The 12,496-nt window shown below is 45.7% G+C and overlaps 1 protein-coding gene across 2 annotated transcripts; it reads left to right on the top strand.

Moving 5' to 3' along the window:
- Nucleotides 1-8,288: 8,288 nt before the first annotated feature.
- LOC133930502 (ribonucleoside-diphosphate reductase small chain-like) lies at nucleotides 8,289-10,186 on the top strand. 2 transcript variants are annotated; one of them, XR_009911767.1, is made up of 2 exons: nucleotides 8,289-9,716; nucleotides 9,820-10,186. XR_009911767.1 is itself a non-coding variant. In XM_062377161.1 (1 exon), exon 1 carries the CDS (start codon nucleotides 8,610-8,612, stop codon nucleotides 9,627-9,629), a length of 1,020 nt encoding a protein of 339 aa, XP_062233145.1. In that variant the 5' UTR covers nucleotides 8,290-8,609; the 3' UTR covers nucleotides 9,630-9,813. The 2 variants fall into 2 exon arrangements, 1 of the variants encoding a protein (XP_062233145.1); XM_062377161.1 differs by lacking the exon at nucleotides 9,820-10,186 and having other exon boundaries at nucleotides 8,290-9,813.
- Nucleotides 10,187-12,496: the final 2,310 nt, after the last annotated feature.

Consider the following 12,496-nt stretch of genomic DNA (forward strand, 5'->3'; position numbering starts at 1 on the left):
AAGGCAAATGGCAGTGAGGCTCGGTCAGAGGTCGGTACTAGGATGACCAACACGACGAGAGGAATCCGTTTGGGGGGTGGCGGCAGCATGCACACCGGCGACGGAGGTCCACGGCGACAATGGCAGCGGCGGCGACTGTAGGGTTGCACAGAGGTGGCTCGATCTGCTGAGGGAGATGGGGAAAGGAGGGGCTGGTGAGGCTCCACGAACCACAATGAAGCTCACTGTGGGGTCAGATGGAGCGGAGGGTGGCCGAAGGTGGCAGTCAGTGTGGAGGCAAAGGAGAGCTTGAGGCAGCCAACTGTGAGGAAGAAAGGAGGTGCATCGGTGAGATGTGTCAAGGAGGAGGCGAAGAAGCTCAAGTGCTACTTCTCGACTGGAACCAGCGGCAGGCGGCGATGAGAGGTGGTCGGGCGCTCTGCAGCATGCTCTGCTCGATCTGCTGTGATGGTGGCTCGGCTCGACCATGAGAGAGCAGGCGAGTGAGGAGAGGGAGAGAGGCGAGGGTGCAGCAGCACGGGTGCGGGAAGTGGCTGTACTGGGCGGGAAGGACAAATCCGCGGTGGAGGCGCGGGCGGCCCGTAGTTGCAATTTTGCTTGTATAGGGGCTCGCAGCGTGCTCCTATATGTGGGGTTGAGCAACGAGAAATGAGGGCTTTTCAAATAATAGGGGGTAGATGAGGGGTTGGTTGGAGACGATCCTGATCATTTTTTCCTCAGAAATAGGATAGAGGTCATATGAGACGTCGGTTGGAGTTGCGCTAACAAACCATTTTCCTTATCTGTATTACAATACTAGATTGGACAGGCAGCCCGCCCATCCTAACAATTTCGTTAGATAACTTCATCTGGTAAAGGTCGAGTAGCCATCTTACGTCCGAAACAAACTAGGAATTTTCCTAGTTCGGCCTGACAAAAGGTTAGGTGTACCTTTCACCATCTATTGAGAAATGTAGCCCATGTTGCTGGCAATTTGGCAGTTTCCCATCAAATTGTTTATAGGCCTCATTTTTATAGGTACAACCCAATTTTTCTTCGGCTACAACTGTTATTGGGGAGTTTTTATTTTTATATTTTTTATTAAATATTTAAATAAATAGAATCATGATGGCAAGATTTACAGAGAAAGGCGTATACCGCCCTCTAAAAGGGCTGCAGGTCGGTAAGGATATCACGGTGGCACTGCCACCCCTTACCACCCTCTTAGAGGGCGGGTAGGGCACACCTCGGCCCCTGTCGCCCTAACCGCCCTCTCAAAGGACGGGTAGGGACCTCCCCCGCGTTCGTCACCCTTACCACCCTTTGAGAGGGCAGTTAGCCCCCTTACTGCCCTCTCAGAAGGCAGTTAGGGGCCGCCCCCACCCGGCCTCCACCCCTATATAATGGCCAAAATTCAGAGAAAAGCCTCATTTTAATCTAGAAAAAAAAAAAGGGAGAGGAGAGGAGAGGAGAGGAGAGGAGGGAAAGAAGAGAAGAGGAGAGGAGAGGAAAGGAAGGCAGCGCGGCGAAGTCCTACTTTTTTGATCTGCAGATTTTGGATCTCGCTTTCCGGTAATATTTTTATACTTATGTTTTTATGAGTAATTAAAGTACCACTAGATCTAGGGTTTAACGGAATAACAGTAGTTATATTATATACGACCTAGGGTTTAGAAATGTAGGATATGTTGTATTTTGTATTATATAGTAAATATTAATTACGATATGGTAGGATAGCCATCAGATGCATAGTAGTATTTAGAGTATGGTAGTTTCGAATATCTAGATTTTACAGAATAATGATGTAAGTAATAATTATAGCTAATTAGAAACTTTATTAAATAGACGGATGGTTAATTAGTTTAATTTGGTTAGTATTCTTAGGGGTAATATTAAATAAACATATTGTTAGGTGATTATCGGTGTCGGTAATTTTGTTAGAGTTTCGATAATCAGAAATATAGTTTACCGGTATTAACATTGGATATATTTTTGGATGTTTTCAGAGATGTCAGATAAATTATATTTTCAGATATATTATGGTGAAGGTCAAATTAATTATGATCCTAGCTGTATAGATCTCTCTAGATTTCAGCATGTCGTTAAGGGACTTAGTAGAGCCAATGAGAGGACCATAGTGGGCGTGTGCAAGTGGCTGATGCGCCATGTTCAACTGGATCCCTAGCAACAAGAGCTTAAGCTAAGAGCTATGCTAAGGCGTGCTAATAAGGGGTACATTGGGGAGCTTGTCCCAATCAATACGACATCTACTTGAAGGCAACATGTAGATATATCATGTGACCGTGGTCTCCCTCTTGTGCTGTTAACTGAGGCGTATTAGAAGGATCCAACAGAGATAAACTTTGTGAAAGTAGTAGCAGGAACAAGTCAGACAATGGTGGATGAAGCAGACCCGGCAAATGTCGAGGACGAGCAAGATGTTGGGGATGTGTGTGAGATGCAACTGAGGGGTGTAGCCGATAAGGGGAGAACATCCCTAGCATAATTGAAGAGATGGAGATGGAGGATCAAGAGCTGGAGGAAGCCATTGTCGATGAGGATTCATCCGACGCTGAGGGAAATGCTCCTGTTCCTGCAGAGTGGAGGAATCAGGATTTTTTTGAAACTAGTGGTTAGTGAGGCTCATCGGACACCGTGGGAATATCATGAGAACAAGGTGTCCCAGAGTGCTATGTACCCTAGTAAGGAGGCTGTTATTGATGCAGTTAAATTCTGGTCATTGTCTCTTCAGAGACAGTTTAAGGTTGTGAATTCGAGTAAAAGGGAGTACGATATCAAGTGTTTGATGTCTGATTGTCCTTGACTGGTGCACGCATTCAGGGGGAAGTGGGTTGGCTACTGGGAGTGCTCAATAGTCAAGGAGCATAATTGTCATATTGACGAAATAGAGTTCTCCCACCGGAACCTGTCATCTATTTTTTTTATTAATGTTATGTACGGGGAGATTGTGGATAACCTGAAGTATGAGCCACGATTAATAATCCGTGCTATTGAGGAAAGGTTCCAGTACACAATAAACTATGCCAAGATATGGAGGGTGAAATAGAAGGCTATTGAGATGAGTTTTAGGACATACAAAGATTCATATGACAATCTACCGCGTCAATTAGCCACAATATGTACAAGAAACCTTGTAAGTTACTATAACATCAAGCATTACTCCTCGACTAATGTGAAGTATAGCAGGAAGCGAGTATTGCAGCGTGCTTTCTTTGCATTTACGGCAACCATTAAAGCATTTAGGCATTATCGACCCATCATTTGCTTGGATGGGACATTCCTCACTGGGAAGTATAAAGGACATATATTTTCTGTAATTGCGGTAGACGGGAACAACCAAGTCCTGCTACTAGGGTTTGCCTTCGTAGAGACTGAGAACGGGGCAGCTGGTATTGGTTCCTTGAGCGGGTGAAGCATGCTATTATTCTAGACTGGCCTGATGTTTGTTTGATTTATGATAGACATGCAGGGCTGTTGCAGGCTTTGCTGGATATGCAATATGGCAGTGTTCGACAGTGTGTTACAGCAAAGTGGTCTGATTTGAAAAGTAGGTGGTGCATGAAGCATATGGGTGCAAACTTTTACAGACAGTTCAAAAACAAGGACTTAATGAATCTTTTCAAGAAATTGTGCAGCCAAAACCAACAGAGAAAGTTCAATGCCCTATGGGCAAGACTAGATGAATTAACCATGAAACAGACAACTGAGCTAGAAGCCATAGGAGATGAACCGATTGCTCTTGGACCACTCCCAACAGATACTCCTCGGATAGTAAGGAGGTCAGGGTCAACTGTCATGAACTTTTCGCAGTGGATACAAAATGAGCCAAGAGAGAAATGGGTTTTGATGTACGATATTGGAGGGGCAATGTATGGAATAATGACAATTAATCTTGCTAAGATCTACAACTGGGTCATGCAGGGTATGAGATTCCTCCCACTTGTTGGAATTGTAGAAGGTATTATGCATGGGTCTTGCAGATATTTTATTGATCGCTACACAGCTGCTTCGAAGGCAATAGAAGATAACCGTATGATGTATGGATCGATGCTATATCAGTACATGGAGAAGGCCACAAAGTAGGCACATATGCACCGCACCAATCAGGAGGGAACTGTGAATCACATGTTCAGTGTCTTGTGCTGTGATAAGGGTCATAGGGGTGGCAGACGTGAGCGTCATGTGCAAGAGTGCATGCTTAGGATTGGAACATGCATCTGTACATGCCAGAAGCCACAATTGCTACACAAGTCGTGTACACACATCATAGCTGCATGTGGGAGCACAATATACTATCCAGGCAATATGTTTATGAGTACTTTATGAAGAATCAGATACTGAATATATGGAATCATGAGCTATATGGCTACGACATTGTTGATACATTTACAGATAATCCAGATCCCTCACGAATCTATGTGCCAGACTTCGAGAGGATGAAGAACACACCGGGACGTCAACAAACTCAGCGGATTCGAAACGATATGGATGAATCCGAGGTGGGTCCAAGGGTGAAGCGATGCAGTAAGTGCAATGAAACTGGTCACACATATAAGTACTATCCAAAAAATATACCTGTTGTGTACGTGGGGTCATGACGGCGGTTAAGTGTGAATGTATTTAGCGTATTTCGATGTTATATTTGTAAGGTATTCGCCTTAGTTATCTACGTTGCATTTGGACCTTACATTTATATCTGATTGTGTACCTACATGCTGTAATATATTCATGTAACTTTGTGTACGTGTATGTTATATGCTGTTCACGTAACTATGTGTATATTTTTCATGTAACAAACTGTTTATATTATTCATGTATATTTGGTTTCGATGTATATTATTCTTGTCTACATGTTGTAATATATTCATGTATATTTGGTTTCAATGAAGATATGGCACACCCACCGTCCCCCGAGCTTCTTAACCCTGCAGTAGACAAGAAGCACCGCAGCTTATTCTCATTTCATCTTTGTTTCAACAGGCCGATATCATTTACGATATCCATAAGGACGCGGCTTGAACCATGGACCGCCTCAGACAAGAGGTGCAGCTTAGTGCGGCGGATGTAGCGGGGTTTGTCAAGCGGGTTTTCGACAAGACCGCGTGGACCCTGAAGCTTACCCCTTACTGATCCACCGCAGACGTCGCCGGTGCTCTTGCCAAGTCGAGTGGGGTCCATGCAGAGTCGTCCAAGAGGTATGATATACAACGCTGTCCACTGGGACTGACACCCACATGGCCACCTAGACCACGCTCTCCATGCCCGGACACAATAGGTACGTATTTTTCAAACGCACGACGGTTAGAGATATTCTTTTGTTATTGATGCATTAATTTCAAACAAATATTAGGTGCACCTACATACGTCTCGATGCTACCACCTAGACCATGCCCAGTGCCGACACCCTCACCGCTTGCAGGCCTCTCAGGTAATGGGCGACAGTAAATTACCGTATTGAATATATTCAATAGTATATCTAATACATTCTGCAGGTTACTACGGTGATGAAGCCGGGCCATCTTCATCTGCACCTCGACCGGTCGCGCATCCACCGTTCGGAGCTCCACCGTTCGCACCCTACTACGACACTCACGCTTGGCTATCTACTGTTGCACCTGTATACTATACAGATACACCATTGCATTTTATACAAATACTTTCATTTGCACATTTTTCGTATCTAATACATTCATATGTTCGTAAGCCCCTTAAGTAAGTACACATGGACGACGACGGAACCTTCACAATCGTCATACCCGAGTCAGGAGGATGAGCCTGGGCTAGATCCCCCGTTCGACCTCGTGAGGGACTTCTTCGGGGCCACAGCGGATTACGACGTCGTCGCACAGTCCCAGCTGCCCAGTGCTCCACTTCGGACGCCGCACACCCAGGAGGAGGCCTCGACACCTTTGATCCCTACTAGGCCTACTAGGCAGGTTGGTCCATCCAATGCCCTGACCTACTTAGGGGCCATGTGAGGGCGAACCAGCGGTAGTGACTCTGGGACCATGATGGTGGGAACGACCGACGACAGTGGGGGAGATAGCAGTAGGATTGTACCTCTGCTTTTATAACTTATATGTCTGTTTCATGATGCATCTTCGATTAGCGAACTAGTCATACATATTCAGACGTGTCTACTTTCTATGGTCTACTTATCATATCATAACTGCATTTCTTAATCCAACATGACCGCACGCTAGTTTCATTTCTTAATCCAACGTGACCACACGCTACTTTCTATCGTCCTCGGTTTTGTACGAACCGTTCACGACAGAGCTAGAAAGCATTTCTTACAAAGCTACTTATACACGGCGTGACCATACGACACCTCTGTCGGGAGTCTAGCTTTAGACACGAAGTGACCACACGACTTAACTTTAACCATGAAATAACAACACCTCTGTCCTGACATAATCTGTAGACACGAAGTGACCACATGACTCAACTTTAACTATGAAATGACAACACCTCTGTCCTGACACAGGCTGTAGGCAAGAAGTGATCACACAGGAGAGCTTTAACCATAAATTAAATGACAACACATGTATCTTAACATATGAAATCTCTGCCCAGCATAAATGCCACAACTTTTCCATTTTTGAACAGGGAATCCAATGTCCAGCCCCCCGTCAAGCCCATGCACTCAGTCCTCAGCCATCATAAATAACCCTACCTTCATCCATAGATACACCACCCATTCCTCAGCTCTCTGAACTGCAATATCTTACTCAGCTCCACCAAGCTCACCCAAGAAACATAAGGAGATTTTCATCCCCCAGGGGGTCGAACCACCGATGTGCTTCTGTGACGACCTTTGCAGGCTTCGCGAGTCTCGGGACATCTCCTACACCTATGGCCTATACTTCTTCATGTGTGCCAACTACTAATACGACAAGACTCAACATGGACCGTATGAATACCCACCGGTATAGCAACATAGATCAATCATGTGACACTTTCCACATCTTGTTCTTGATTTCACGCACTGTTTTACTAATCTCACATCTTATTTTATTTGTCCAGTCTCACTAATCTCACATCTTACTTTATTTGTCCAGTCTCTTGTACCTATCTGTGACTTTATTGAATGGCTCGACATAGAGCAAAATGAAGACCAGAAGTGGTGGGTCGACATGAGCATGCGGTGGAGGAGGGAAGCATACGCACGCTGGGAGTACGAGTAACAGCAGGAGGAATTACGGCTGAAGCGGCAGGAAGAGGAGCGTATGAGGAAGGCAGCGCAGGACCATACCGCGGCTCAAGCCCGCGAAGCTGAGAGGGCAAGGAAGCGGGAGATGACCCGTCGCGCTAAGGCGGTTGGCCTCGATGCCCTGAGAGAGGGCAAATGTCCTATGTGCACTCAGTGGAGAGCATCTAATATAACCTGACATATTTTCACTCCTTAAGGCATGTTAGGATTAGCAGTGGCATGCTATTAGGTTGGTCTTTTGGCGTACCGTACATACCATCATCTTTTTTTTTTATCATCGTGTCTTTATGGTTACGGTCCCATGTAATGTTTGTCACCATGTGTAACCTCCGTGTTGGGTAATATGCTAAGAGTACTTCACATTTACAATTGTTCAAAAAATTAGATTTTGTATCCTCCCAACAATACGTCACTAAAAAATTACTGATACAATTTTACATCAAATACATAAACAAATATCGATAAATTTACATCGATCAACAATTTTCGAAAAGTAACTACTCCGTGATGTCGTTTTAGCCACTTTTTGACCATTTCGATCCAAAATTTTCAAAATATTAACAACTAACATTTTTCACCGAATGGATGTGTACTATTTTTTGAATTGACGTCTATAAATATTAAATTAAAAAAATAAAATTTCCCACCACTTGTTGGTAGGGCGGTTAATACTACCCGTCCTCTCAATGGGCGGTTAATACTTACCGCCCTACCCACCCTCTTAGAGGGCGGTTAGACCATACCCGCCCTTTGAGAGGACGGTAAGGGGTGACGGTGTCATCGTGGCATCCTTACCGTGCTCTAAAAGAGAAGCACTTTCAGAGGGTGGACGAGTGGTAGACGCTTATTTCTTATTGATATTAGGAGTCTATTTATTTAAATATTTAATAGAAAATATAAAAATAAAAAACTCGTTATCGGGCGCCGAAACTTTTGAGCCCACATAAGAAAACAGCATGCCCCCAAAAACTAGCCCACGTAAGCCCAACCCCGCACATTCATTTTACCAAAACACCCTCACCAGCCACCCATCAGCCCCTCTCCCTCCCTCCGCTCTGCTCGCCGCCGAAATTTCCCCCGAAATTTTGAAATCACCCGGCAAAATCGAAAATTTCCCCCAATCTTCCCCCGCACGGCGCCCCCCTCGTCGTCTCCAGGCAGGCTCCCACCCTTATCCGCTCCCGCCTCCTTCCCTCGCAAGCCACCGCCATTCCCATTCCAATTCAAAATCCCCCCCCCCCCCACCAATTCCCATCTCACTTATAAATCCCCCCTCTCCCCTGTCCCATCCATTCCTCAAACCAAAATCTCCCAATTCCCCACTCCCAAAGCCCTCCGGTCCGCCAACCCCACATCCTAAACCACCGAGGCGGCCAGTAGTCTCGTAGCTCCGACGATGCCGGCCGCGCCGACGCTGGTGCCCGCGTGCGACGCGGAGGAGCCGCTGCTGGCGGAGTCTTCGGACCGCTTCTCCATGTTCCCGATCCGTTTCCCGCAGATCTGGGAGTTCTACAAGAAGGCCGTGGCCTCCTTCTGGACGGCCGAGGAGGTGGACCTCTCCGCTGACGCGCGCCACTGGGACGAGACCCTCTCCCCCGACGAGCGCCACTTCATCTCCCATGTGCTCGCCTTCTTCGCCGCCTCCGACGGCATAGTGCTCGAGAACCTCTCCTCCCGGTTCATGTCCGACGTCCAAGTCGCCGAGGCTCGGGCCTTCTACGGCTTCCAGATCGCCATCGAGAACATCCACTCCGAGATGTACTCGCTGCTGCTCGAGACCTACATCCGCGATGGCGCCGAGAAGGACCGCCTATTCCGCGCCATCGACACCGTCCCTGCCGTGCGCCGCAAGGCCGACTGGGCCATGCGCTGGATCGACGGAGGGGAGCGCTTCGCCGAGCGGCTCGTCGCCTTTGCCTGCGTCGAGGGCATCTTCTTTTCGGGCTCCTTCTGCGCCATATTCTGGCTCAAGAAGCGCGGGCTCATGCCGGGCCTCACCTTCTCCAACGAGCTCATCTCCCGCGACGAGGGCCTGCACTGCGATTTCGCCTGCCTCCTCTACGACCTCCTCCGCAGCAAGCTTGACGAGGCGCGCGTCCGCGAGATCGTAGCCGACGCTGTCGACATCGAGCGCGAGTTCGTTTGCGACGCGCTCCCCTGCGCGCTCGTGGGCATGAACGGCGGCCTCATGAGCCAGTACATCGAGTTCGTCGCCGACCGCCTGCTCATGTCTCTCGGGTGCAATAGGATGTACAACGTCGCCAATCCCTTCGATTGGATGGAGCTCATCTCCCTGCAGGGCAAGACCAACTTCTTCGAGAAGCGCGTCGGCGAGTACCAGAAGGCCTCCGTCATGAACAGCCTCAACGGCGGCAACGACGCCAACCACGTCTTCAGCATCGACGAGGACTTCTAAGCGCGTAATCTATTCATCCCTGCCCCTGGGATACCGATGTCGTTGCATCGCCGTCTTTGCTCTTAAAAGAAGCTAGTTCTAGTAGAGGTAATACATGTACTGGTTGCTGCGTGATGTTCCAACTGCTGCTTTATTGGTTCCTGTTCGTCAGTTTGTAATGTAATCAATAATTTATTTTCGCATACATCAGTTGCTCCTCAATTGCGCTCATGGTAGCCGACGGAATCGTTCTCCGAACCTGCGCGAATCCCTGGGCGCGGCTATGGCGTTAGACGAAATGCATCTCTGGGGTGGGCGCCAACCGGTGAGCGCAGCCAGGGCGTTCGACGAAATGCCCATGGGAACATGCGCCAACCTGTGGGCGCCATCAAGGCGTTCGACGAAATGCATCCGAGGGCAGGGCGGAGGGGTAAGATTGTCTATCAGTTGTCACGGGTTAGGGTTCCAGGGGGCAGCGCGGGACTAGCTCCCGGCGGCGGCTCGCTGCACGCCAGATTTGCCGGCCTGGCGCCAGTATTTTTTTACACGCGCGATCTCGTCTGTTAATCGCGTTTAAAACGGAGCGATCATTTTTAACGTAGGGTGGGAAACAAATTTACCTATTCTTTTGCAATAATTTTATTTCTCATCCTACGTTATATGAATGAGATTTTATAACTATCTTTCTGAATAGTATCTTATAAAATTTGATATTTTATGGTGTGTGCTGTTATGATCTTATATAAAGATGATGTGCACTAGTATAACCTCTTTAGAAAGCTTATGTTATAGTCAAAGTGTAAGAGATAGTGTATTCTTTAGTGAAATCTAGTGTTATAGGTAAAGTGCGGAAGATAGCTTACCTCCAGAGAGATTATCATTTTGTTGGTTACAAACGTGACCATCGCATGGTACATACACATCGGCATCAAAATGTCGTTTAATGTTTTCTTGTGAGCTGGCCTCATGTTTGTTTGTATGGCAGATACGCGCCCACATGGATCGCCACAAAATTGGCCTCTGCCATGTTTCGGCTGATGACATGGCTAGGGCTGTCCAAAACTTTGCAGTGCAGCTGCAGATTTTGTGCCTTTTGCTAGTGTTTTAGAAGGAGCGATCCACACTTTTGCTGTGAACTCAGTTTGTGTTTACGATTCTTTTTCGCCCAGTCAGATGTTTGGGAACCCCGAACTGAAATGCGGGTGGATGGGAACCGGTGGCGCCAAAACAAGGGGGTTTTAGCGCCAAAAATGTTTCTCGGGATCTGAGCGCGCGGGTTCTGTTCCTTCTAAAACGGGCAAAAGGTTAAAGCTTTGGTTTGCCAATTATTATTTTTTGATTCTTTATTGGAGCATCCTGTGAACTCAGGAGACGGTGACTTGTCGAGGATTTTTCCGCATTACAATTTTAAAATGTAATTTCGTTGCAAAGCTTGGACTCCTTATTACCTTCTGACCTCCTGATTCGATTCCGTTCACATTTATAGCTTGTTTAAGCTACGGTGATTCCCAGTTTACGACCACCCCGGCCACCAAATAGGCCGCTCGTACGCACATTCAGCTCGACCGGTTCTAGTCATGCATAGGCCCAACGTTAGGCATCAGCCCAGTTGCATCGGCCGGTGAGAGTTTTTTATTTTCTAACATTAATATTTAAATAAATAAATCTCTGATAGAAAAAATTGCAGGAAGATATGCAGCCCGTGGGAACAGTATTTCATAGAAATCACTGTTCATAGTAATATTTTACCCTCCCATCTTCTTTATACAAAACTGTATTGTTTTGTTGCTCCAAAAATCCTAATATTTTTTGTATGTGTTTCATAATTCATGTGCAACCTATTTTAATTAAATTTATTTAAAAATTATGTGTATAATTTAAACTAAAATTCTCCAAAAAAGACTACTTTTATAACTTTTAGCAATTGTTAGGATCTCAAATAAATTTCCAAAAATCTGTGAAAATTCACTAATATTCATATTATGTGATGGAATAAATTTCTAAAATTATTTTCAGCCCTAGGATATATGGTGAAAAAGTGAGTTTCTTTGTAATGCTCTATTTATATGCATTTTTATCATTTCATGTGAATAGAATTACAAAAGAACTCACTGTTTCACCATATAGACTAGGTTAAAATAATTTGGGAAATTAGTCCATCACATAAGATGAATATTATTGAATTTTTCTAGATTTTTGAAAATTAATTTGAGACCCTAACAATTGTTAAAAGTTATAAAGTAGTCTTTTTAGAGAATTTAAATTTAAATTTTACACATGATTTTTAGATGAATCCAATTAAAATGGGTTGCACATGAATTATGAAACATGTACAAAAAGTTTTGGTATTTTTGGAGCAACAAAAGACCACAATTTTGTACAAAGAAGGTAGGAGAGGAAAAATATTACTGTGAACAGTAATTTGTACAAAATACTGTTCCCACGACCGGAAGAAAATATGAAAATAAAAAAACCTCGGCCGGTGATGCCAACGTCTTTGTTTCAGTGGCCCGCACGCGTGGAACACCACGGTTCTCATATGTTGCATCCAGCCCATCTTTCACAAACGAAGTTTCGCCGTGCATTAGGGAACTTTAGTGAGGCATGGTTGGTCTGGTGTGATTTGGCCCGGTGTCAGCATCCAGTTTATTCTGTGATTAGTAACACTTGCAAAACGGCTTTGTTTCCTATTTCTGTTTCCCGAATCAACATGTGAAAGACTGAAAATAGAGGAGCAGGAGCAAGAAGAGTGATCCCCGATTCCCCTAGATTGCAAAAGTTAGTAGCGCGGATGGCACAATATATGCCGATGTAACTCTCGTACTTATTTGACTGACAATGAGAGTACAATAGCACCGTTTATACAATAGTTTCGTTATGAGCCAATC

This window comes from Phragmites australis, chromosome 10, assembly GCF_958298935.1.
Source record: "Phragmites australis chromosome 10, lpPhrAust1.1, whole genome shotgun sequence".
Lineage (NCBI taxonomy): Eukaryota > Viridiplantae > Streptophyta > Magnoliopsida > Poales > Poaceae > Phragmites > Phragmites australis.